General features: G+C 37.9%; 1 protein-coding gene across 7 annotated transcripts in view; it reads left to right on the top strand.

Annotated features, from left to right (window-relative positions):
* LOC121322282 (protein TANC1-like) overlaps positions 1-27,692 on the top strand; it is a 108,821-nt gene that overhangs the window by 5,688 nt on the left and 75,441 nt on the right. For 4 of the 7 annotated variants that reach the window (XM_041262033.1, XM_041262032.1, XM_041262028.1 and 1 more), the window contains exons 2-4: positions 11,300-11,389; positions 25,063-25,137; positions 26,376-26,585. In XM_041262033.1, the coding sequence (XP_041117967.1) occupies positions 11,329-11,389; positions 25,063-25,137; positions 26,376-26,585 (346 nt within the window). In that variant the 5' untranslated portion in view covers positions 11,300-11,328. The other 3 variants (XM_041262031.1, XM_041262029.1, XM_041262035.1) reach the window with 3 other exon arrangements.

The raw sequence follows: 27,692 nt of genomic DNA, 5'->3' as shown, positions 1-27,692 counted from the left end.
TACTTTTGAAATAAGATCAACATCTAGCAAATATTTATATCAAAGGTTTATCCGTGTCGGTGATTATGTTATCATCAGAAATAGTAGAGAGATAGGCCTATGGCATGTTTTTAAAGACATTTGTGTTTTGATGATTTCTCGCTTCCTGTACTATACAGTAGATCCGTATTCACAAAACTTGAAATACTGTTTTAATGGATTATGGTTTAAGACTTTATTAGGGGTCGCAAGAAGTGGGACTAGAGGGTTGTTTCTGTTGCCTTGACAACTGAACAAGATTTAATGTATCTCATAAAAAGGAACTTGCATAAGCATAGATAAGGGCTTTGCCTGAAGGGAGAAGAGAATTTGAAGCTTGCTCTCTTCCTTTGTAGATCATCATATAACAAATAGGCCTGAAGCGGTACAGCTTCATAAGTGGGCTATAATTGACTGGTAACGGCTGGTAGCAACAGGAACACAACTCTACAGTACTTCTGTTCCCTTATGCCTTTCAGTTGCTATAACCTTTAAAATGTGTATTGATAGTCTATTCTCCCTGGAATTTTTGTAGAGTATTTTGTTTTTAGGCTTATCAGTATTGTGACATGCCTTGTTGATCCTGCAGCTGACATGAAGTTGAAAGATTTCCCTATATAGCCAGAAATCACTTTAAACAGACCTTTGAAGGTAATTCATACCACAGCCCTCAAAGGGCAATACTATTTTACAGTATGACTTGTCAGGTGCAAATACATGCTGATATAAAGCCACATCTACATGTAAGAAAGGCCCTTTGTTTAAATCTGTGCTGGAAATAGACAAACTGCTGAAATATTTGTAATTTATAAAATGCACTGTAACAATATGTTAATGGTTCCTGTGAGTTTATGTTGCTGTAAATTGTTCTCTGTTCCCTGCTGTTCTCAGTATTTCTTGTTGTTGTTTACTAACTGTTAATGAAACAGAGTTAAACTCCCAGATATGTACAACAAAAATATTTAATACAAATGTTTATTTAATAAGGGGTCTTGACAAGGTTCACCATAGAGCAGCTTCATCAAGATTTTTATTCCAAAGAACAGTGTGCAGTTTGCACTTTGCTTACAGTAAATCAGGTTTTTAAATGTCCTGTACAGTGGACTGCTTTTATATCTCACCCCTTTGGTTATAGTGTCTCAGGCTGTTCTTAACAAACCTGAATACGTTAACACTCTTCTCTGTTCACTGTGTTTGTCTATCTTCCTGTCTTTCAGCAGATAGGAGTGTGGACAAGAGACCCTGTTAGGGGAACCTGTTTTCTCATGAAAGATACAAAAATAACATGGAAATGATGTGACTAACTATATTCGTCTCAAATCAGTGTTCACCCCTTCCACAAATGAAAAGTGCAGATGGGGACGTTGCTATAAAGTGTCTGTTGTTTTTACTGGATCCAGTTACCCTTTTTTTTTTTTTTTTTAAACTTTGATCTTTAAAGAGTGACACAGTGATTTTAATTAACCCCAGATATCAAATGCTGGGGGGTTCAGTTGTTGCACAGGCCTCAAGTCTCTAGAGAACGGTTCAGGGTTATTGTGGATAATCTGAATAATAAACATGCCCCTTCACTTTATATTTTTAAATATTTGTAACTTCCTATTCACATGCCGGCAAAATTAATCTATACGACACATTAAGGGCACGGTGTTGAATTTAAGAACATAAGAAAGGTTACAAACAAGGGATAACCATTCGGCCCATCTTCCTCGTTTGGTTGTTAGCAGCTTATTGATCCCAGAATCTCGTGAAGAAGCTTCTTGAAGGATCCCAGGGTGTCGGCTTCAACAACATTACTGGGGAGTTGGTTCCAGACTCCCACAATTCTCTGTGTAAAAAAAAAAAAAAAAAGTGCCTCCTATTTTCTGTTCTAAATGCCCCTTTATCTAATCTCCTGAAATATTCTCAGTATTTGCCAATTTAATTTATCTAATTTGCTTAGTTGGTGCTGGAGAACTTCACTGCAAGGTTAAAAAAACACTGAGAAAATTACATAAACATTGAACAACTGCATGTCTGCAGTAATTAATGTCCTGTCTCTATTTGTCTGTCTTGCTCTGTCTGTGTCCCACGAGGCATGTATCTCCTCTTTTTTATTGTATTTTTTTTTTTCAGCCCTTTGTATAACTTTTGTATGAATAACTGTCCCTGATAGTCTGTATAATTGTGGAATCTCACAAAACAATACATGTTAGTCAATGTCGTCGACAAAAATGTGGTCATTTGTTGGAAGTATAGAGTAGTAAGTAAAGTATTGAGAGATTCACGTCTTGATTTTATGATGAGTTTCAGAAATAGGCTTCTAGGACAGAGTTTCCCAACACTGTTCTAGGATACAGTACAGCTCAGAAACAAAAACAAAATTGACAGTATCTTCATACTACTCAATGTACAGTGTTTTCAAAATATCAAGTATGTTAAAAAAAAATCTTTGTGTTATGGGTATCATTTTTCATGCTTCTATTTCAAAACGGTCCAAACCTATTGTGTGGGAACACCTGGATCCCAACAATGCAGGCATACCAAAGGCAGTAGTGTATAGTTGTGATAATTGCTCACATGTGCTTCATAGTTTACCATCAAAGTGGAGTTTGTTTAATATGATGCCAAGGCCTATAGTGGGTCCACTAGAATAATTAGGGTCATCAAACAAAAGCCAGGCTCCTAGGTAGTCTTATTGTGGCACAGCTTTTGCCAAATGCAGAAACATTATGAGTTCTGTTACAGTACCTGTCTGTGAATAAATATGCTCAGGATCTGCCAATTTGCTTTTAATAATAATCTTTAAATCTTTATTTTTATGTAGTGCCTTTCATAGCGGACCACCATCACAAAGTGCTTTACAAGATACAAGACTAAGGTGGGTCAACTGTGACTCAGCTGCAGAGTCATTACCAGGAACGTCTCGCCCGAAAGACTGAGCACAACATTTTTAAAGTAGTCGTGAGTTATCAATCCCTGAAGAGAAATGGATAGAAAAAAGTTTCCATGAATCTGGAGTTCAAGGTCGAAAGACTTGGCATTTGATACAAAAAGATATTTAGTTTCCAGAAATGTGATTGTTTGATGTATATTGTGTTTGCAGAGATGTTAGAAACTGTTTGTAGCTGCTGGATGTGTAATTTAATACTAGCGGTAATAGGGAGTTACAAATTTAAAGGGTGAACACTTGATTGTTGATTGTCATGGGGGGGGGGGGGGGGGGGGGGGGGGGGGGCTAATACTGGAAGCTCTGTGTTTACAGGACACAAGAAAGGAGACATAGTGATATGCCAATGGAGATCATACAGTGTTTTCTTTTTCTGTAAGAATTCTAGTAGTCTTCAAAAGGTGAGTCAAAAAGAAATCTTAAAACTCACAAACTGTTAAATACCCTCTGGCATGAGAAAATTGGGTGAGTAATACAAGCTAAGACAACAGTAATCCTTATGTTCTATCATCCTATAACTTTACACTTACTGTGAACCCCAATTTATTTACTGTGTGTGTGTGTGTATATGTATGTGTGTGTGTATGTATATATATATATATATATATATATATATATAATATACATATATATATAGTGATTGTATGTGGATATCAGTAATATGTGTGTCCACCCTGTATATATAGGTATTACATCCCCCCGACAATTTATTTTATATACAATATGACCTCTCCATATCTGTAAACTGTCCCCTTAAAATGAAACCACTGTTATATGGAACGCTTTGTTCGAAGTAAAGCGATGTATATATATATATATATATATATATATACACACAAACACACACACACACACACACACACACACACACACACACACACACACACATACAGTGCTCCATCTCTGTAACGCGGGTCTCGGTGGGACACACAATATGAGCATTGTTACGGAAGAGCGTTATAAACGGGGGAGGGGGTGGAGGGGTGCCGCAGGACACATAACAACACATATCTGACTAAAAAACAAAATAAAATAACTCCTCTCTATAATGCACGTATAGTTGAGCAGAAATTTAACTTTCTGTGAATTAACCATGCATAAAGCATCATGTAATCAACGCTATATTTTTTACAGAAAAAAAAAAAAAAAATAGGTAACATGAGGAACAGCTAAATGAAACAGAAGAAAAAAAAACACACACAAAACGACAGCATGGGCTGGTTAATATAAGTAAAGAAAGTATGGGCATTCATTTTATGGAAATAAGTCCAAAAAATCTCAACAACGTTAAGGGAATTTTATGCCAGTGCTAGAAGTTTAACTGGGGACCAGTATTCAGTCTCCCATTTTGTAACGCTGAGCTGAACTAAATACATATTTTAACAGTAGACGTTTTAACATCTTTGCTGACAGCGAATTTAAAACCAGCAGTAATGTATTCCTGTCGCTCAGGAAAATGCTTAGAAAAGCATGTAACGACAAGGCCAGACACCACCCCCTGAATTACCGGCCTGGATTTGAAGCGTCTGCGGGAAACTGAGTGATTGTCCTCTGACACCATGGTCGGATTACTGCGGAAAGTCTAAATCTGTACTAGAATATGTGTTCCTCGATCCGTGCGATTGCGATGATATATACCACTTCTGGAGTGGTTAAAGGCTTATTACCACCCCAGGCATGGCATATATCATGGGAACTGCACGGCCTGTCGTGTTTTATACCTTGCATATATATCTATCTCTATCTCTATTTACTACGGTACGTATCGCAGACATTAAAACGATGAACTATTCAGAAAAGTAGCAACAGGTATAAGGGAGACAGAAACAGTAGAACAGATGGAATTGAAAGATTAGCCTTAATGTAGGACTTGAATGCGCGGACAGAAAGGGAAATGTTTAACTGTTTTGTTCTGTTTTTTTTTACACGTGTACTCCATGAAGTACCCTGCTTGTAAGTCTTTCAGGGATATTCACTTTTACTCGCTTCTTTCTTGGTACTTCCCTGGATTCCTGGACTCACAGATAAAATGGGTCAGGGTGTATTTTACTGATGAATCATTCCTATCATTAGCTCTTGGAATCCAGCCATTATGGCAGTCATTTCCAGAAACTTCTAAAGATCTGACTTTTAAACCGCTGTGCTTTTAGTAGTGATTTATAGACATAACGGATTGAAATACATTTTGTTTATCTGCCTGACCACCAAACTAGTAGTTTTGATGGCTGCTTCTTAGACACTGTGTCTGGAGCTATATAGTCCTTGGCAAAAACTGGTTTTAACATCCATTCAGAACCGGAACTGAGCATCCTTTGCGATTAGACCTAGTTATTTCAAGCCTCAATAAACAGATTTAAAATTTACTTGTAGTCCGTTTTCTGTGGCATCATGTAATTTGTCTGTAAGTTCAATTCTGTGGTTTACCATTGTGTGGTGGACACTAAACCATCTCCTACAAAATGAAAGCAGACTTCTTGGAGTCGGTCTGTTTCAGGCCTTCCACAATATACACATCTTGTCTACTGAAATCTTATCTTTCCTCTGCCTGTCTGCTGTGTTCTGCCAGTAACAAAATGAAATGTAATTACAGCTCATGTACTGGATGGTCTTACTAGGGACAATATGCCACATATCTTTTAGGGTTTAGTAAACTGGATTTGATTGCCTGGAGCAATAGGGAATCTGTCATGTCCCTGTTAGAAGGGGGGGGGGGGGGGGGGGGCGGGGGGGGGGGTCTTTTTATCTTTTGGGGGTTTTTTTTAAATTTGGGGGGGGTTGGGGGGGGGGGGGGGGTCAATTGGGGGGGGGGGGGGGGGGGTCTTTATACAGTACAGAGTTGTGTTTAGGGGTGCTTATTTTACATAAAAAATCTTTTCAACATGTTTTAGTTACGCATACAAATCAAATGACCTACTGTGACTTGGATTCCAGAATGATGGTCAGTTAAATATTGTACTGCCAGATAGTATTATTATTATTATTATTATTATTACAATTTGTCTGCATTGTTACCTCCCATCATCCCCACCCTCAAAGTTTTCTATTTCCAGCCTTTTCACCTCTGTGCATGTGTTCTTTATTCCTTCCTTAATTTGTAGCAAGTTTCCAGATTAAAGTAGTTTGCAGCAGAAGTGGCATATGGTCCTAAAGAGACAAGTGAAGTCAAAGGCTTCCCACTGTGATGAATAGCTATTTTACTGCAGCAGATGTTTTGTAAGATTAAAAATGCGGTGGAGTGTAATTTAAGATCATTTTATTCTGCCAAGGTAAACATGTCCCTTAAAGTAACAGCATGTCATATTCTAATCCAATGCAAACGTGTCCTTGTGGAAAGATAACAAGGTAGTATTTGATTTTTTTTCGGTAACAAAACCTAAAAGTTAGATTAGGTAGAAACTGATAATTTAATTGGACATTTTCCTGCTGTTAATTAGCATGGGGTGAACATCTGCATTAGCTACAGTATAACATGATTATAGTAATTGCTGCAATGATTACCATAATTCCATTTATTTAATATTACTGTACTTCAAATAAAAGTAAATGTTTTCTGCTACTGTACATATTTGAATTGCTGTGTATTATTTTACAACCTGGATTTACTGTAGCCCCCTTGGACCTGGATGTCTCACGAATCAGTAAGTAACTGATAGCTTCCTTTAACAAATCGTCACTCATGTTCATCTACAGATTACCCATATAGGCAGGTGTCCAAAGTGCAGGAGCCGATATTTCTATAGGAGATTTATGACCTTTGTTTAAGTCTGGTTGCAGACTGTACGGTAGGTACAACTGGCAGGATCCACAGTTTGGTACTGGAGCAAGATAAAAACTCCTCAACAAAGACTCTTGTTTCATATTTATTTTTTAAATCTCAAAGGACAGTATGCTGGCATAAATACTTGCAATTTGACAACACGGTTTGAAATACCATGCTTCACAGTTTGCTAGTCCCCTCCTTCCAATTTGTCTTTGGTGGTAATGATGTAGGTAGACGGTAATACGGCGACAAGGATCACTTGTGTAAAGTGTGGATGAATGAAGAGGTTTTAAGTTTGAGTCAATTGCCTGAAGAAATGTCAGTAATTTGGTTGAAACTCTTAGGAATGCAACTTCTATTTACTGGCTCACACTGATAGGGGAGTGCCTGATTGTTTAGTTTGAGAGGAGAAGCTAATCTGCTTTATTTTTCTTTACTTTCATGAGACAGGCAAATAAGTTGTGACACATTCTCAAACCTGGTTACTATAAATTATCGTTTACCTTAGTCGACAAATGTGTCTGCTATACTAGTTTGATAGTTCAGTTATATGAAGTTTTAAAGCAAAGTGTTTTATTGTTACACCAAAAACTGCAAGTCTAAATGTCCCTCTTTTATTCACGTATAATTTAGAAAACATTTTGTTAGGATTAGGCTGATTAATATTTGCAGGATTTTGTGTTCCAGTCATTCCGGCCTCAGGCTATGACTTGAATTGTCCTTTCATGTTTTGTTTGTTGGTGGCCTGATATAGAAGCATGTCTAGCTAGTGTCTGGACTGGTAGAATATAGGCACTTCTGTAAGAATGTGGAGATTCCCAGGCCTTAAATGTTTCTGAATCTTCCACTACAAGGCTTGGAAATCTGAAAGGATGCTTTAAATTATAAAATGTACCTGAAGAGGAGGAGCAAAAGTAACCTTAGAGAGAGAAGAGGGGCAGGCAGGACTGTGCTGGTGTTGTGTCGATGCCAGTTCAGATTCAAGACTGGGGTAATGGCAACATTCCTGAACATTAATGTGATAAACCATCTTAATGAAGGGTGTTTTAATTTGGACTGATTATAGTGTACCTCCTTTCAACGCTAGTTTTAAATAGAATGGTATTATTGTGCATTTAGACAATCAACCCATTGTTAATTTTCTGCCATGCCATGTGAGCTTTCCCTGTAGTATAGTGTATAATATGTGTATCTGATATGACTAGCAATGAGAAATTGAGATCAGCTTTATTAGTTTCCCTGCAGCTTTGGATACTGTTTTGATATTTATGTTCCCAGTGAAATAATGCTATCTCAGATACTCTTTTTAGTAAAAACTCATGGGCCACTAGGCAGCTACAATAACAAAAAATACAAACTATAAGCATTTCCTGTTGATATTTTTATTTATAGTCAAGTACTGTTTTGGACAGTATCCAGTAGAAATTGTCATTCTACCATGACCTCGCTTCCCTTTGACCTGTGACCTAAGACATACAGTATTTGGGTCTTGTATCTTTTTGGAACAATAATATTCTCCTTTTCTTCTAATATAGCATCATGTGATTTTACGTTTCCCAGGCATCGAGACGGAACTCTTTGAAATTGTGTTAATATTTGGTACTCTTGTATTCCTTCAATTTCTCAATAAAGTTCTATTACCAGTGCTGTACGGTAAACCTTTCACTGCCACATTGTTTGAACTGCTGGCCATGTCAATGACATGGAGCTTTAGCATCCATTATACTGTACTTTGTTTACAAACCATTACAGCATTATTGCCATCCCCCTTACATTATGTCCCCAGGGGATGTAGTTTTTTAGTTGTTTATAACGGGAATATTTTTCTCCAGTAAAGTCCCTTTCTCAAAGGAGTTCTGCATACAGTACTGTAGTCACAATAAGCAGAAACTTCAGCTACAGTTAGGCATTGTTTATAATTTTAGTTTGCAATACTAATTTATTACAGACACTCCTTTATTATTATTATTATTATTATAACTATTTGTCCAAATTGTTTTTAAATCTCCTGTTGGCCAGGTGATTCGGTATAAATAGAGTTGCTGAACCCCTTCATCTTAAACATTGGAACAAAGCAATGATGTCTCTTTTAATCCACTCTTTATTAAAATGAGGCAAAGCCCTCTTCCTGTCTCTATAAAAGGGGGATTCAAATGCGCACATGCTAACAATTGCTTTAATACTGTAATAATGGGCAGTGTAGCTGTGTCCCAACACACCATGGTTAGGAATGCGCTGTTGAACGTTTTCTCTCACTGGGGAAAAAAAAACAAAACACAAAGTTTAAATGAAAGAGTTTTGCATGCTAGAATATTTGCTTTCATAGGCAGAGGTTACACAAAGTGCTGTAAAAGAGTTGAAATACCCTTTTCTGTATCTGGGTTACCGTAGGACTTCCAGTATTGGAAATGTGGGCTGTACTTAAAAAAAAAAAAAAAAAAAAAATATATATATATATATATATATATATATATATATATATATATATATATATATATATATATATATATATATATGATTGAAGTGGTGCCTTTGTCAGTAACTTTTTAAATGTTTTGTACAATACGTATACCCTGCTAGGAGGATGAAAGTCTAATTTGTAGGAAACCCTTTCCTCAGCTGTCTAGCTCTAGGGCCATGCTGAGTATTCTGAATATTAAAGGCACACCACGCAGAATGATTCTACAGTATCTTGAGTAATAAAAGTAACGTGGTGTCATTTCTGTGCACAGTACAGTAGCTGGGTCCAGGAATAACCTTTTGTTTATCCTGCTTGGTCTGTACTGTAATTCAGATGATTGTGTTCTACTTTGTCTCTGCATCTTTAATGACAGAGATGAAGGCTGATCTAGACAAGACGTGATGCCAGAACCCAAGGAATTAACGTAGATATCCCAGTCTATATATCACACTCTTCTGCTTCCCTGTAGTCGTAATGTCTGGTTTTGGTTTATGCCTACAGTGTAGATGCTTGACATGCTTACTGTTTCCTCAAAACCTGTCTGCTCTAACCGATGTTGAAGTTCATTTGAATTCTAGATTTCTTGAATATCCTCAGAGTCCATGTAAAAGATACTTTTTCTCAAACGTGGAAATCTAAAAGGCATAATATTTGGTCACAACTGCAGTTTAGTATTAAACTTGTTTAGTTCTGCAATCTATTTAACAGACTTTATTATACAGAAAGTTACTGTCAGTCGTTACAGTGACTGGCAGACTGTATACTTTTGTCGTGATACAGTGTGCTTTTCATAGCAAAGGTAAATATCCCAGTATATTGTGTTTATGGATTGTTTCTAAACAAAGCTCCAATAAATAAAAAAGCGGCACCCACAGGAGTTACTGTACTGCCTGATAAGTAGCAGTGCAGTAGCAGACCTCCTGTCTGGTTTTAAAGCAGTCTTCAGCAGGGCAATTGTCAATACCAAGGAGACCAATTTTCATCCAGAGGTTCCTCCTTATCTCAAATCCCTCATTGGCTTGTATCGCAAGCTTTTTGTGCACATTCACCCTCCGTGACTTTCTTTTGGCACATATTATAGTGCTTGTTTAATACCAGTCAAATGTAAAAAAAAAAAAAAACTGCAATTAAGCTGCAATCCACCATCAATCAATCAGTCTTTATTTAGGAAAGGGTTAGGTGATTTAGGTAAAAAAATTCAGATTGGTCTTATGTACGTCCTCTTCCTACACGGAGAGCTTGTCTCAGTTTCAAGACATTTCATTAAACCTATATGTTACATATCAGTTGGCTTTCTGGGAAAATGTTTTGCAAAACAAAATAAAAATAAAAAACCAGAAACCAGGTTTCTTTCAGCATGACGTAAAGCGGGTTCACACTTCACTACCAGTAATAAGGGGGGAAATGTGATGGGTGTCTAAGGTATGTTTTCCCTTTTATGTCCCTCCTTTTCTTACCTTCTTAAATAGTTTCTGTCAGATTTATCACTGCCTAAGTGGGCCTAAGTTCTGTTTTGTTTAGTTACTGTAGCTGAACAGGTGTCGACTCGTGCTGCTTTATTACCTTACTCGGAGGGGTTCCTCTCCTCCCCACAGCAGGGTGCTCCACCAGCCACGAAGGAGAAGGGAGGGCAGGTGCTGCGTCACGGGTTGAAGATTCGTCTTTATGACTTTTTCGAAGTTACTAAAGGGATACTATATCAAGGGCCTCTAACTGTGTTACAGTAAGTAGCAGTTGTTTAAAAATACAGCATGATAGCGTTTGTCACGAGCCAGCCTTTAAGCAGTATTTGAAAGCCTATTCAGCAGCTTGGGTGTTATTGAAACCTACTGGAAAGCCTCATACCTTCAATTACATGTGGAATGTTGAGAATCTTAGATTGTTTTCCCATAACAAGATAGGGAGACCTTGTTTACTCCGTTTTAAATATCAGAACATTTTTCAAGACAGTTCTGCTGCTGCAGCTAATGGTGCCATACAATCCAGATAAAAAAAAAAAAAAACCCTCCTGGAATGACTGCAAATGTAGCCGGAAAAAAAAAATAAAAAGGGAAAGAAAATGAATGTGCTTGGTTAAGTATCCATCTTTTATTTTATGTTCACTGAACAAATGTTGTCTTTGCTTACACAGGGGGAGAGAGAATTTGCAAGACTCGCAAAATGTTCAAGGCGGTTTTGAAAAAGAACCGGGAAGGCGGAAAGACTAACATAAAAGAGCCGGGTATGTACTTTTACTGTTTTAATAAAATACAGCTTTCATGAAACCTGTACACAGACAAGAATAACAAATGAATTACAACATAGTTTCCGATTGTCAGCATACGGTGTGAAGGCACTAGGGCAGTGGAAATGTACTTGTATTCTGCAATTAAGAATAAAAAAGGCTGCATAAAGGCAGATAGTCCAGCTATGAATACAAATGCCCAGATCTGTTTGCGCTCTGTAAGTGTGCAGAGTTGCTTCCTGTTGTTTCCTGAACTCGCAGCAATAAGCAAATAATTCGCAGCAGGCAAATAAATCATTGTAATTTACTGAAAGATCAGTGCATATGAACCGAGCCATGGTAATGTCACTGAGATTATTAATATGTCATAGCTGCATTATTGGTACAGTAAGTGACCCTAATTGAACGCTATTGCCCCTCATCAGCTAAAACAATGTTCTCATGAGGACAGAGGAAATTATAATGCCCCTCATTGTACTGTATTTATAATTCCTGTGTTGCCAAAATGCATACGCTGTAGGTGTTCTGTTGGCAGCTGATTCCATTAATTGTTTCACAGCCTCTTTGTAATTGTGAGGAAAGTCCAAGGCTTAGTCTCAACATCTCAAATCTGCAAACTTCGGTTGGTTTGAATTGTCCACAGATTTACACCTGCTGTGAAAAGAAGCCTAATTAATAGTCTGCAGGGGTCTTGTATTCTTGATAACCTTGTTTACTGTACCTTCCTCCTTTCTTCTTTAGCCTGCATCAAATATGTTTTTAATTTAATAATATTACTGCAATCTATTTCATGTTTTTGCCAAGCAGTGATTGAACAGCCCTTTAAAACAGCACAACCTCTCATTCCTCTGTATTTGCTGAAGTTTTCTTATGCCAGTGAGCTATGCAGGGCCTAAGCAGGAAATTCCAGCTCAGGGTTGAGATGATTTGAGTGGACTGTGTATGGTCGCTGGCGTGCCTGTTAGCCCCAGGAAGAGAGAATTGAGGCTAAGGAGCGTGCTCTAGTGCTGTTTAAGCAGTTAGATTTCTTTTTTCTTGTCTGCAGAACCAACCACTAAGCATTTACAGTAAATAACTATTATATTCTGAGAAACTATAGTGTTTTTGGATGGGAGCATTGTTTTGTTTTTTTTGTAACCGATATTAGCCTAAAAAATGACTGCTAAGCTTTTCAGTGGTTTTTCTTACTGGACCAGCTTAAAACCTCAAACCATTAACCAATTCCGGAGGTTCACCCTCGGAATCTGGACGCAATAGCGACCTATACCTTAGGAACTGTACTCCAGAATTTGAGGAAACTTTGTAGCATCTTGATGATTTATTTATTTGTTTGTTTGTTCATGTAATTATTTGTTTTCCAGAACACAGATAAGGGTTTTGTTTTTGTGAAATTGTTATGTTTAGCTACCCAGAGCACGCACTGACACAAGCAGCTTTCCATGTTATGAAGGTCCAACTTTTCTGCCCTATTCAATGAAATAGTTGAATTATTCCTGTTTTTTTCTTTTTACCTTCTCTAACTTGTCTTGTCTTGATATGTCCATACAGCACTTGAAGGCAGCCTTATCAATAGGACCCTCGGACCACCTCAAGGAGAATTTGTCTGTTTACTTGGTTAAAACATAGGAAGTGGTAAACAGCTCTGTGGGATTAAATACATTAGTGAATGAATCATCTGACAACAGGCCACAGGATTAGCTAAGAAGAAAGTGTAAGGTTATAAGTAAACTGCTCTTTATGATTAGGTAGGGCAAATGAGTTTACAGAACAGTGGTCACAGTTTAGCCATGTGTAGCTTTTTTAGGATTTGTCAAGTGTGTGTGTGTTTTTTTTTTTTTTATTCTATAAAAAACAATCGTATATGTAGAAGTACAAAATATAAACTTATTTTTTAAGACTTTGTCAAAACATTAGTCAAAGGATTTTTCTGTTTTATTTAAGGGGTTAAAACCCCCCAGGGTCTTCCGTTTCCTTATTTCAGATACATTTTTACCTGGGATGTGTGGAAACTGAACCTAAAACCTAACCACGGCATTCATGACAAAACAACATAGAATAATCCAAAGTTCAAAACGCTAAGAGACAAACTGTTAGTCATTACATAACTACATCATATAGCTGTAACATCTGTAGCTGTAACATGTACAATAACATCTGTTATTCATAATATTTGTGGGCTGGCATTTTAGAAATACAAAAACAAAGCCATGGAAACTGCATCACTGCCAAATACCACGTCATTAGGATTGTTCTGTGCCGAGATAGTTAGCTAAGAACAAACCAACAACTAATTTAGCCTTTTTGGGTTTTTTTTGTTTTTTTGCCATGCAGTGCAGAGCAAACCATTAATTTCTTTTAAAAATAGACTTGTAGTTAAGTCTAGAATTGCTGAAGTGAAGCACTGGTTTTGAGTTGGCTGACACTGGTTACACAGTACATTATGAACGGCACACCTAATAAAGATGTTGATAGTTTACAGGCCAAACCACAAGGTTTTTATAGATTCCAGAGAGGATACCGTGTTTTTGGCACCCTTTTGATTTGTGATCCCCAGGGTCAGTTTGTCTGAAACAAAGCTTTCAGGATGCCAGTTATTGATGGCCAAAGCTTTCAGGATGCCAGTTATTGATGGCATTACAGTTAGTTGTACCCATGGTGAAAGTTCCTTTTTTTCCCTAGGGTGATTGGTAGGTTTCGGTGGGGTTTTAGATAAATCCAGTTGTTTGCTACAGATTGTAAACACAAGTTTGTAATTGGAACGAGAGAAAGCAGCTGTTGACAGCCTAGTTGTTAGACAGTGCCGTCTGTACTGAGCTGCTGTTGGTCACACAGGCATGTCATGCTTTCTGTTGGGAATGCCTTGATCGCTTGGCTGCTTCTCCCTGTCATGCATAAGCTGGCAGACAGCCGATTTGCTTGGACTGCGAGTGATACCAGCCAAGCCAAAAGGGTAGCTGGGCATGTGTCTAGAACAGCAGTGAATACTGTCAAAAGTCACAGGGCCTTGAAGATTCTCTCAGCCTCAAGATGTGTCTTGCTCCCCTTATAGATGTTTTGCTTACTTTTTTGTTATTTGGTAGCTAATGGTCTGGAATACTGAATTGAAGCCTAATCAGTTAGCAGCCATTCAGAGTACAGTGCATTGCAAACAACCTTTCCTTCAAAGTACCAAAAGGGTAGGGGATGGTTTCTAGATTAAACTACAAGCAAATTAGTATCAGTACAGTAATACTTAGTACATAACCTAAATAGAAAGAGAAGTAGAAAGTACTCTAAATACTGAGAAGCAGTTAAAGTCTTCGACACACTGTCAGAAGAGCTGTATTAATTAATTACTTTGTTTGTTTCTGACCTTGCAAGTAAATAATCTTCAAAGATTCATCAAACCATCTTTAACAGCTGTGACCTTTGGTGTCTGAAGGTGAGGAGCGATTTTAATGTATACTGTTTCAGCTATGGGGTAGCTGGTACCGTCTGGCCCTCCATTAACTCTTTATGCTGCTGGACAGATGAGTTGATTTGTAACCGGAAGGTCAAGGTGCGTTTACACTTGCTTTCTGGAATCCTTCCAATAGGATTCCGGAACAGTCTGTTCTGGAACGGTGCGTTTTACATTTGTATGAAACAGCAGGGGGTGCTACAGAAGAGTCTGAGCATATGTACTTTGTAAACTAAAATTTTTACATTGAGTACCATCATTTGAAAACACAGATGAACCCGTTTTATATCACTTTGCTTAATATCCCGTTTATTATCACGATTTTCTAAAACCACTCACCATAAACCATAGGGTCTTTTGAGAAATTACCTCTCAATATCCAACTTCACCAATTTGTCTTATACAAATGCACCATCAAACCCCACCAATTGCAACGCCTAATTGATAGCTGTCATCAGTCGACAATTCATGACTTTTTTAGATATCACAAACCGTTTTGCTCCAGTAAATAATGCAAAATGTATTTGTCCTGTAGTAAACTATATGCATTTGTTTAAATGTAAAGAACGACTGAATGTACAGTATTAAAACACTGCTCAGTAATTCACCCTTAGTTTTTTTTTCTCACGCTTGTAATATGCTGTCATAGGCAAACGTGAAACCGTGACACACTTATATCACGAATTATGACTACACGGCAATCATGGTATAACGCAGGTTCATCTGTACCTTCAGTGTAAGTATAATAATAAGAAAAATACTAATAGAAGATACGTTTTTTCTAGATCTATTTTAATCCTTTCTCATTTACCGCAGACCTGTCAATTTGTTGTGTTCTCCCTCTCCGTTATGGTACAGGATGATTATGACCCTTTAATTACACAAATAGCAAGTATACTTTTAAGTTACATCAAAACAAAAAAACAAGACCATATTTGATTTTTTTGCAACACCAGGAAAAGTTTTAAAAATTGAACTGTTACTCACACGGACCCCCAGTCTGCACATCGAAAAAAGTAAAAACAAATGCATTAAAAAAAGGAAAGAAAAAAGATATACCAATCATATCACTAACTGTTATAAAGTATAGAAATAAGTTGCACTTTACTTGATGGTATGACTTGGAAGTTGAAAATGTGTTCTTGTTTGTGTTTATGAATTTTGGGAAGGCAGCACTGTGATGTCATTGCAGCTTGGCGTGCAGTGCTTGCAGCCTGTTGTGTATTTTCTCCAATCTTTTACTCAAACTTTTTACACTAGCAAAGTATACTGGAATCCGTCCTCTTGTCCTCTCAGTCCAGAATATGAACTCAACTTTTGTGAGGCTAGAGGACGGATTCTGGAATGAGTTCAATAGCCTTTACACTACTAAAATATTCCATAATACATCCTCTTTTCTGCTCGTTCTGGAATATTTATGCCAGTGTAAACACACCTTCAGATTGCAAAGAAAATTAATTAATTTGGAAGCTGATTGGAAGCATGGTGATGTTTAAGGTCTGGTTGAATGTGGCGACTGTGGGTTCTCAGGAATGTAAATTCAATTGATTTTGCCGTTTATTAAGAGAAAAATGTGTAATATTAATTTTCCTCTGCTGATTTTGCAGTAAAACTGTGTAGTAAAACTGTCTGGTTCTGTGTTTCTTAGCAGTGGCTTGCCACAATCTTTTCTTCTATTTTTAGTAATAAACTGAAAAAGATTTCAGTTTTGCTCAAACTTTTGACCTGAGCTGTCTTTGGGAATCAATGAGTAGTAAATCCTAGTTACTTTTGTAATCAGTTGGATCAGCCACTGTTTTACACACTATATTGCAGACCACCAGTTTAATGTCGCACAAATCTGCTTTCCACTGAAATGTGTGAGATGAGTGGATGCTAAAGCACTGTAACAGATGTAGACTGCTTGCAGCCTGACTTCTGATTGCCATCTGCAGGGACCTCCCTATTCATTTCTTGACCACAGGTGCTGCAATATGAACAGAAAGCCACGACTTGCAGCTTTGGTGTCGAGCAGTTGCAGTTACAGACGATTGCCCTGGTGCTGACGACTGCTACTATATTCCATTCCAAACACATTTTGCAGTAAATTGAACGCTGCAGTTTAAATGGAGAAATGTGAGCTGCAACTGAAAATGTCCATTTGGATGGCTGCTGGAGCGGTACTCTCTGGAAGGTGGTTTTGCGAAGGATGTTTATGCTCCTGGGGCATGTAAAAGTACAGTGGTAGAAAGTCTAGACAGCACTGTGATTGATATGTGTGTGTTTAGTGGTTAAGGAAGAAAGCAGGAATTGAGATGGGTATTTATGCAGAGTGTCCATAACGATAGGTGACATTTTATGTCATTCTGTATTGGGTTGTTCTGCGAGATTAGTATTACAGATATTTTCTAGTATTGTGTGACCTACACAGCAGCTCTGTTCCTGTGTGACTGAATACGTTACTGCATAATTTAATATTTCAATAGCACGCACAACACCACCCCGGATAATCCAAATGGTTCAAATGGATTTGTGTGAATTGTAGATGTTATCCTTGATTAACACACATTGTTTGTCTGTAACAGCTCAGCCATTATGTGTGTATAGTTGGAGGATATAACTGAAATCTAGGGATTTGAGAGGCAGGCCACTATACTCGAATTTAAGACACAGGGTTAGGGTTAGGGTTAGGGTTAATGAACACATTAATGATGACACGAGAGATAATGATAAATATCTGTAAAAATTGTACTTTCCGCGCTAGATGTTCAATGTTGTCATCCCATAAAATCTCAGCTGTGTCCTGCCTGCCCTTGTCAATGAGGGTGATGTTCAAGTAATCTGGCTCAAACAGTGCTTAATTCAAGTGATCAGTTTGTCATACCGAGCAAACTGGTAATAGTCATTTATTCTTTACAAAAACCTTGTTGTTGACCAAAGTGAAAAACAAAAAAGGCATTAAGTACTGTACTTTTCCCCAGAAGTAGGAATATTGCAGAAATAATGACTGTCGCATAAGAAAGTCTTGAGGCTTGTGACGTACACATCCCCACACGTCAGAGCTTTCTTGGTGGTTTTAGTTGGATCCCGCTTAACTGCTTGTTTTACTTGACCCTAAAGGATAACAACTGTCTGGGTGAAGAAGTGGCTATTGTAAAACCTGTCATGGACAGACTGACTATTCGGGTGCTAATACTGTGTTTGTTTTTCACCTTCAGCTTTCTTTGATTGGTTGTGTTATTACTGTGTTTTCAGTTTCTTAACCCTGGAGCACTTCACCAATCACTCTGTGACCCCGGAGGTGTTTATACAGGTTTGAAATAAATCCTGCAACATTAGGTGGGAAAAAGTGAGTACATATATAGTAGGCTGTGGATGACAGATCCAAGAAAAATGTAATATTGAGCTATAGTACCACTGTTCAATATTTATTTTCCAGTATAATGTACTGTGGAAAAGGACTAGGCCTACAATAATTGAGTAAGAATGTTATTGCAGTGATGTTGCTGCACAAATTGAGTCGGTATGCCTGTTTCCCTGCTGAGTTGTTTAGGATTTTGGAAACAGTCTTTCTTTACCACTGTTGCACAGCTTGCTGTGCTCAAACAGTAAATGGTACTGAAAGTTGTCCTTTGTTGATTTGACTGTAGATGAATACTGCTTCAAAAGCTTGGAGCCTTTTAAAGGCTGACCTGAACTAATGACCCAGGTCTTTGTAAGGAGGCTCAAAAGGAAAGGGGGCAATTTCATCTGTAAGAAGCTTTGGCTCTTTTCCAGGTCCATGCTTTCTTCACAATAAAAAGCTTCTAAATGCATTATGTATTACCATTTTACAGCAATACTGATACAGTACAAGCTACATGGAACAGTTTGCACTGGGGCTGGGGGATAACAAACTCCATGGGGTAAGGAAGCAGTACCAGTGCACTTTGTCAGCTGTTCACAATCTACATTGTGCAAACATGCTCTTTTGAGATATACATTCAGTATGCTAGTATATGCTGTATAGGGTGCTTCAAAAATTGGGTAGCAAAGTTCAACAAGCTGAATTATCAGAAGTGTCCATGCATGGAGCGAGGGGTCAGGCCTGTACCAGTAACCAGTCTTTTACTTCACATGATTCCTTGGTTCTACTAACCACTAAGTAACTAATCTGCTTTTCTATAAGCACTTCGATTTGAAACCGGTTCGTTAAGCTACAGTCAAATTGCAGCCGCGTGCATTTACAGAAAGGTGTTTTTTTTTTCTGCAGTGAAGTGTCAGCCTGTGTATCAGTCACAATCGCTAAAGCCTGTACGTCTGTACCAGTCTGCTTTTCTGGGTCGCCAACACACACTCATCCATTTGGACCTTTCTTGGATGAGAAAGTGGAGCTGCCTAATGGTCTGTGAAAATTGCAGTCAGAATTTGTTGTTAAATTTTGATCACGCATCTTAACACAACTAGCACTCGGTGCTTAACAAATTGATTGATTGATTATATATATATATATATATATATATATATATATATATATATATATATATATATATCTATATATATATATATATATGGCTACAGAATCTCCTGAGTGTTTTTTTGCATACTTCAAATGGGATTCAAGGTGGGCTTTCTTGAGTAATGGCTTCCTTCTTGCCACCCTGCTATACAGGCCAGATTTGTGGAGTGCTTGGGATATTGTTGTCACATGCACACTTTGACCAGTCTTAGCCATAAAAGCCTTCAGCTCTTGCAAAGTTGCCATTGGCCTCTTGGTAGCCTGTCTGATCAGTCTCTTTCTTGCTCAGTCATCCAGTTTGGAGGGACGGCCTGATCTAGGCAGGGTCTTGGTGGTGCCGTACACCTTCCACTTATTAATAATCATTTTGACCGTACTCCAAAGGATATTCAAGGCCTTTTGATATTTTTTATACCCATTCCTGATCTGTGCCTTTCAACAACTTCCTGGAGTTCTTTTGAAAGCACTTTGGTGCTCATGGTTGAGTCTACTTTGAAATGCACTACCCAGCAGAGGGAACCTACAGGACCTGCTGAATTTATCCTGAAATCATGTGAATCACTACAATTTGACACAGGTGGAGGCCACTTAACTGTTGTACGGTTTTGAAGGCAGTTGGTTACACCTGAGCCAATTTATATATATTATTTTTTGAATGAATACGAGCGCAGTTTTGCCCCTCAATGTCTTTTGTTTGTGTACTACTTCTTGTTCTGACATCAGTCAGCCTGTCACATAACAGTACATCAAGACTAAGTGAGGTTTCCATTTGAACACTGGTTCGGTTTGTTAAAAATCCTACGTGTTGCAATGTTAGACTACTGCGGTAACCAGAGAAACTGATTGTCACAGTGGTGAAACATTGAGCATTTCATCATCTGTGAGATAAGACCCCTCTTTCCTTATGTTTTTGAAATGTTTAACTCCTTAACTTCCAACTGTTTTTGACCTCCCCAAACCAAGTTTATACTAAATAATGATGGTGCTATATAAATAAGTTACACCAGTTTTAAATGGAGCAGCTTGCAGTATTGGATGTGTAAAAAGATGTTCCATCTCAGAAGATGGGGACTAAGGGCGACCGCTTTACTGCAGCCCTTATATTTTATTAAGTATACTTTCAACATGTTTACGGTAGCAGCCTTGACTGAGTTGCCAAGGTAGAGTAGTAGCAGACAATGCACCCCCTTGACTTGATGGCACAACATGCGTTCTGCTTTCAGGACACATGATGTCAGTAAATGTGTAGAGCGCGGGATCGGTATGAATAGTCAAACACAATACACCAAGTATAAATATTAATAAGTCTACTCCAACATACTTTCATCTTGAAACATGGCGCAGTTTGAATTCTTAAACCATGGTAAAACTGTTGTGGCATAAAATTATTAGCACTATTTTGCCATGATTTAATGTTAGAAATAGAATAATTTTTAGGTTGGCTTTTAAAATGTCTTCTGAAAATTGTGCTTGTAAATCCATCTTTCTAAAATAGACTCGATGTTTCCTACGTCCAATTGGCAATCTTGTGCCATGCTTTAACGATGGATAAAGAATAAATTAGCATATGGTTAAATTCAATTTAAAGCCCTAGATACTTTACTAATACATGCATACATATAATGTACACGGGTAATTACAGCCTTATTCGTGGAACTGTTTTGCAGCTGCAGTCAAAAATGTAAGTGCAGCTGAGTGAAGGAGATCAGTGAAAGACATGTTTTCTACATCAATACAAGATATACACTGTAATACAGCTACTGCATGTAGGGGAAGAAACGTACATGTGATAGTGACTTAGTTTTTAAGAATTCGGCAAAGTTCCTGGCTAAAATAAATGTATAGGATATACATTGTCTGGTCCAGATAATGTTTTTACCATTCGACCAAGTCTGGAATGCTCTCCCAGAGGTCGAAAAACATGAAAACTTACTGTCGCTGTTCTTCTGCAGTGTAAGGTGAGCCTTTGGTTCTGCTCTAAAATTGAATATATTGCAGTTTAGAGTAGGTTTCGTGAAGCTGTTGCAGTTGTAGTATTCTTCATTTTGGTAATGCTGGCTTGTTCCCTAATGAAAGTGTGGATATCAATGACTTGCATAATGTAACACACATGGCAGAGATGTGGGATCTAAAAACGGTTTACAACACAGCTGTTGTATGCCATCATTTTCCTAAATCCTAATTAGTAATTTCGTTGTATATCTTCTGTTCTCAAACAAAGATTAAAGTGTTGGAGTGGAACCACAAAGTAAAATGTAATTGGATCTGTGATTTTATCAGAACAGCCTTGAATCACAAAGCAGGGAATCCAGTACTTTATTATCTGCGGACAACAGTCTCGGACAAAGTGAAAGCATTTTATTTTAAAAAAAAAAAGAAAGAAAAAATAGAAGTAATTACTGCAGTGGAGAGAAATGAAATATCCTTCAATTTTTGTGTTTTGTTGAATTGTGATCATTCTCGGACCTTGTTTAGGATCAGTTTTGACATGGGGCTTGGCCACCCAGGAACAGCGTGACCTGTGTGACTGTTGCTGTGGCAACAATCAGCGAGACAAAACTAGTCCTGGAAGATGATGAAGGTGCTGGTAATTTGCTAAAGTTACTGTATCGATCCTAGTATTCTCCTGTCTACAGCATGGTCAGGTTTACCAAGAATGAGCCAGACACTGTAATGTTGTTAATCTTTACCTATTATTGCTGGAGTCTAGTTCCAGATTCTTACAGCTGCACTTTCCCTCGCTGTCTTGTGAATTAATCCTGAAGTCTATTGTGAGGCTGTCACACCAGTCTTGGAAGTACCCAGGAAGACTTTATTGGCAATTATTCTAGCGAGAACATTTGACGGAATGTCCAAGGGTGTGAAGTCTTTTTAAATTGATTAAAAAAAAAAAAAAAAAAAAAAAAAAGCTTTTGCATTAATTACAGCCACCAAAGCCTTTCATTGAAAGGTCGGGCTTGTTCATATTTGCTGGCAAGAAATTACTGTTACCGAGGTTTCACACACATACACACTTACCGATTCTTTCTTCAGAACAGATGACGACAACATTGCGTTAACATGAGGTGCAGTGCCTTAGGCCATGTAGTATTCAAGCAATCTCGCTAGTTAAACCGTTTAGCTTAGAGGCTGTTTTACATTAGTATGAGGTAAATCTGTGCTTCGTGGGCTTTTTGATGGCTGCCATAACAATATATGATTTGCTTGACAGAGGATAGCTACTAGATAAGAGACTGTACTCTGATTAACATCACCCGATAAGACAACTGTGAACAATTACAGTTGATCAATCTTTCCAATAAACCTCTTTATCTATTATGTAATGGATACTTTGGAATTTCACCGTGAGTCATAAAGTTTTGAACGTTAACTATTTTTCGGTTTGTCACCATGCTTCTGTTCTATCCGGGTTATGGGCCTATTGTCTGAGTGTAAATAAATGATGTGGGAAAAGTGCAAGCTGACAGGTTTGATAACTACTCTCCAGGAAATGAAAATGCCATAGAGGCATGTTGTGGGATGTCACATTGACGTTACCTTGGGAACCGGAAGTGTAAACAGTGTCTGCTGCAGTGGTGGTCACTGAGAGATCAGAGGCTGTTTGGGTTTGATTTTATTTATTTTTTATTAGCTTTTCGTGTTAGTTTCAGTCATGCACAGACAGGATTCTGACAGATTATCTTGGTAATCGCTGACAGAAGGGAGCTACTAGCCTTAAAAGTACACTTGTCTTTGATACCTGCTCTGATCTGTATTTCTACAGAAATGGACACGAAAATGATATTATGTTTAGGGGCCATTAAAAAGGCACTTCAGAATATGCGTGAATAGGGCAGTTCAGTTATTCTGTTGTGGCGCACTAGCTGTGTCATTCAAGCATTCAGTTTTAGGCATGTGCCTATCTGGATTAGCAACATGGCTTTTCAGAACACTGGGAGATGCTGGTTGAAATAACAACAACGTGGGAGTTTAAACTTCATTAAACCCTTGAGACCATGTCTGGAACTTGCTGTTTTTTGTTATTGTAAGCAGCCAAACCTTGTTTACTCCTGGCTTGCAACCAGTACTTAATATCAGTTCAGCACTGTGTGGCCTTCTCTTCACTCACTGATTTGCTGCATGGCAAAATAATAGGTTTATTGGAATGACTGGCTCCACAGATGATGAAGGACTAGATTACAGCATAAGAATCCATGTATGCTGCTTTAAATGCTAAAATAAAATTCAAATGAATGTGAACCTGTGTGCTTCTAGTTTTTATTTTCTTGAAGTTGCCTGATTTTATTTCCATGAAGTACAGGCAAATCGGAAGAGTAATTAGTACTAGTTTATAACTTTGTTTGCAGTAAGAAAAAACAAAAACAGAACAACTCGGCCAGCAGGATGTTCATTTGGTAATTTTCTGTGATTTCCATTGAAGACGTGGGCCTCATAAGATCCTATTCCGATGTACTACAGTGCACCAATAGGGTCAGTACTTAAATGGGAGGTGAAAAGATAATAGGTGATGCAGGAGGTTAATGCGCTAGCTTTTCTCATGTCTTTCATTCTCAGGAGGCATGGGTTCAAATCAGATTAAATTAAATTACCTGACTTGCCTCCAGTTGACATTAATCCACATTACAAAACCTCCACAGAATTTGAGATTTATTGGTAGGTGTGCTGTCGGCAGGGGAAGCTCTAATGGAAGTTTAGCTTTATTTAAGTTTTAGTTGTTCTGTTCGGAATAGCAAAAGAGTTTTAAACTTGGTTGCTTTTCAGTCATAGTTTTGGAGGTTTTACTGACTCTGTAGTTGTAATCACCCCTATAAAAGCTTACCATAGTAAATATATAAAGTGTAATAAAGCATAGTGAAGCATAGGTACAGTAAGTATTGTAAATCCCAGAGAGGTATGGTAACGCTTATTAAACATGGTAAACTATAGTAAATGTATAGTATAACCATAGGAAAAGCCTGCGGAAAACTAAAAATACTGTACCAAGCTTTTAGAAGGGCATCTTTATATGTTTTCTATAGCATAGTGCTCTGGATTACTCTGCTTTGCTGAGGTAGTGAATTCCTTATGTTTGGGGGCAGATACAAGACTGTTCTGATTAATTCTAAACAGTTTAATGCTGTCATTGTGCAGCCAAGTTCTGACATCACCGCTCTGCATGTTTACATGGAAAGAAAAATATGGAGAAATATCCAGATGTATTTGTGGGCAAGTTGGAATAAGTCTAAATGGCTTTTTTGTAACACAAAAAAGACCGTATTCCAACTGTTCAATTTGATTCCTACGCCCAGCTACATTATGCCTCTCGCAATTCAGTAGAAAAGAACATTCTCATGAGTGGTTTCAAAATTGATTGTTTTTACTCCACACTGACTGTTGCGACAGTAGTTGTCAAACTAACAGGTGACCTTGTCAGAACTGAATTGGGTGTAAATTGATTCAACCGTTTTTTTAAACTGTTTTCTAAAATATAAAAAAGCAGCTGAAATAATAGCAGAAGTAATGTTTTGTTTTTTAATCCCACGATATGAATGGGCTTTTCAATGAGAGATTCACAGTCTGCTGTAGCTGCTCAGGTTGTGCATTATGACAGATACATGAAAGGACAACAGTCTGGATTAAACAATAAATACTATAAGGGTAATTGGATTACTGAGCCCTATTGTATGACTGAGATTGTACCACCAGTGTTTCCACTGCTTTCCAGTTTATCTTACAAGCATGCTAAAAGTCTGACTGTATTTTTATATTTTTTAGATGGATGTAAAATGGAGCAACAAAGAGACAATCCATTGCAACCCTCTGACTTTGGACAACCAAGGCAAAGACTAGGTGAGAAGTAGAGTGTGTTTGTTCATGTTACGGTACAAATGTTTATGAAGGGTGCAATACAACTGAGATTTAAATGTATTGTGTGTTTAAAACATGAACTCTTTGCAGGTACTGTGATTAATCTGCCTGCATGCTGCAGTGATGCACATTGTACTTATGTCTGTGTTAGTCTGCCATCATTGTAAATTACACCAAAGCACATGTAATAAACAATGTAATGTTGTGCTTGGCTTGAAAAAAAAAAAAAAAAAAGGATTAGAAAACTTAACTGAAATTGAATATAATAAATGGTAAAAGGCCCTGGCTGTTCTGGATAATGTATTTTGTGAATTATAACAATGGTTTGTTCACCTGCACTGCTTTCGTCCTGTACATCAATTGTGTGCTGCCTAAGAGAATGTCTTGGTTCAGCTGCTGTCTAAAATGACTTATGAGATACCTTTCTGTGGCCATAAGCTGCCTCTCTTGATAGAGTGCATACGTTTCAGTGTGTTGTGCAAGGTGAGATTCTCCTGTCGCTGAACACATTGAGAAAAATCTAATTCAGTCATCCTCCTTTTAGTTTTTCTTTTGGTTCGCTTATTTGATTGAATGCGTTTCATAAAGAAATGTGATGACACAGTCAGGTATTAATCATGCTGTGGCACGTGTTGGTTCTCAAAAAATAGCAGTGGGATGATGTCGCCTTCTTGCAATCAGTCTGCATTAATGTTTTGAGCATCTCGGTCCTTTTTTTTTTTGTTTTGAAGTCGTCAGTTAAAGTGTTATTACAGATGCGGTGCTTAAAATACCTTCCCAAAAAGAAACAAAAAGGTACTAAGAGAAATGTTCAGCTCGCTGGATTTTAAGGCCAACACAAGCAGGCTTCCAAATCTTATTTCAACAGTCGGATGCAAATCTGCATAATACTAGATGGACCTTTTCCCAAAACATACCATTGTTTAGAATTATCATTGCTAACCTGTAATCTCGATATCTGTTTATCTACATATTGTTGATTTCCACAGAGCTATTATATGGTTAAGCCAAAAACAAATACAGTTCACTTTAATATATTATCAGTTTACAAAGTGACATAATCTAGAAAAGATCATATTAACCAGCAGAACCTGTACTACAACCTGTCATTCATGTCAAAACTGGATCAATCCGCTTTTGATAGTTAATTTAATACAGTACAACACCAGATGCATACAGAAATGACCTTCACAGAAATGATACTCTTACATTGTTTTCAGCTGGAGAATTCTACCCATACAGCGCTCAGAGAAGAGGGACAGCTCCCGGGGCTGGGTACCTCCCTGATTTCTGCACCGGTCCACCGCCTGTCCCAGAAGAAGTGTACAGGTTGAGCCTGGCCAAAGGGGTGTCCATGTCACTCCCTTCCTCGCCCCTGTTACCTCGCCAGTCCTACGTGATGCACTCACGGTCCAGTAAGAGATCTCCAGGTAATCCTGACCTCTCGCATTGTGTCTAAACTATTTGAAACACAGGGTTACAGAACTCTCCTTAGCGGAATCTTGCTTGGGTAACTGAAGAGCCGTTGTTCCGGTCACATGATCTTGCCCTGGAGGAGCACGTATAGACAATGCCAACTGCCAACATGGGCTCTGTTTATGTGTGGCAAGGGTGCAGAATGGCATAAAGAATAATCTGCTTTAGACCACCTGTCTTTAGTGACCAGAATAATGATTAGGTTTGTTAGTTTGAAGCACGTGTGTGTGTGTGTGCGTATACACCTGCATGCATACATACATATACACAGATGATGATTGAGCTGTGCACACAAACAGGAGTTGAGTGTCTCATGCTGAGTAACAAAACAGAATACATGTTTGATGCTGGGAAAATATTTGTGAAGAGATAAAAAGTAATCCAGGGATCTACGGAGATTTTGTTAAGAGAAAACCTGAGGTCTTCTGATTACAGTAGCACAGGTCAGATAAGATGCAATGCAAGACTACACTTTTAGGTTTTTAATGTGATAATGGTGACCCTGTGCTTTCTTGTATTAGGATATTACATTTAATGGCATTGCTCAGAGAGCGTCAGTTGTAATTGAATAATTCTACACTGGCCTTTGTCACAGCTCTGAACAATCGTGTGTACTGTGCTTTTCAAATAACAAGGGCAGTACAATGTTCTGTTTCATTCATGGCCTGCACATGGTCATGGTCTCACAGTTGTTTTACTGATTGTTGTGTAACATTAGCCAAGCTGGTGTAATGGTTCTATAAATCTAAAATGAATGGGTTTATTAAATAAAACAGACATACAGAACCAAATATATTCTGCATACTTTTAAAACCTAGTTTACTGAGCTGTTCATGGCAGTTTCTTGTGGCACAGATCTCTTTTTCATGTCGGTACATTTAATTGAGAACCTTGCTAAATGGATTTAGAGTCCCCGTTCTGCCAAGATTGTGATGTCCCACACATTTCCTTGGTTTTGAGTTTTTCTTTGTGCTGTAAAATAAGTCTTTGTCAGACTTTCAACATGCTGACACTGCTGACAACTACACAAAGCTAAACACAACATTTATTTTTTCTTGTTG

Source organism: Polyodon spathula, chromosome 10, assembly GCF_017654505.1.
Source record: "Polyodon spathula isolate WHYD16114869_AA chromosome 10, ASM1765450v1, whole genome shotgun sequence".
Classification (NCBI taxonomy): Eukaryota; Metazoa; Chordata; class Actinopteri; order Acipenseriformes; family Polyodontidae; genus Polyodon; species Polyodon spathula.
Note: the sequence above shows the minus strand (reverse complement) of the source record. Positions and strands in the feature narration are given on the sequence as shown.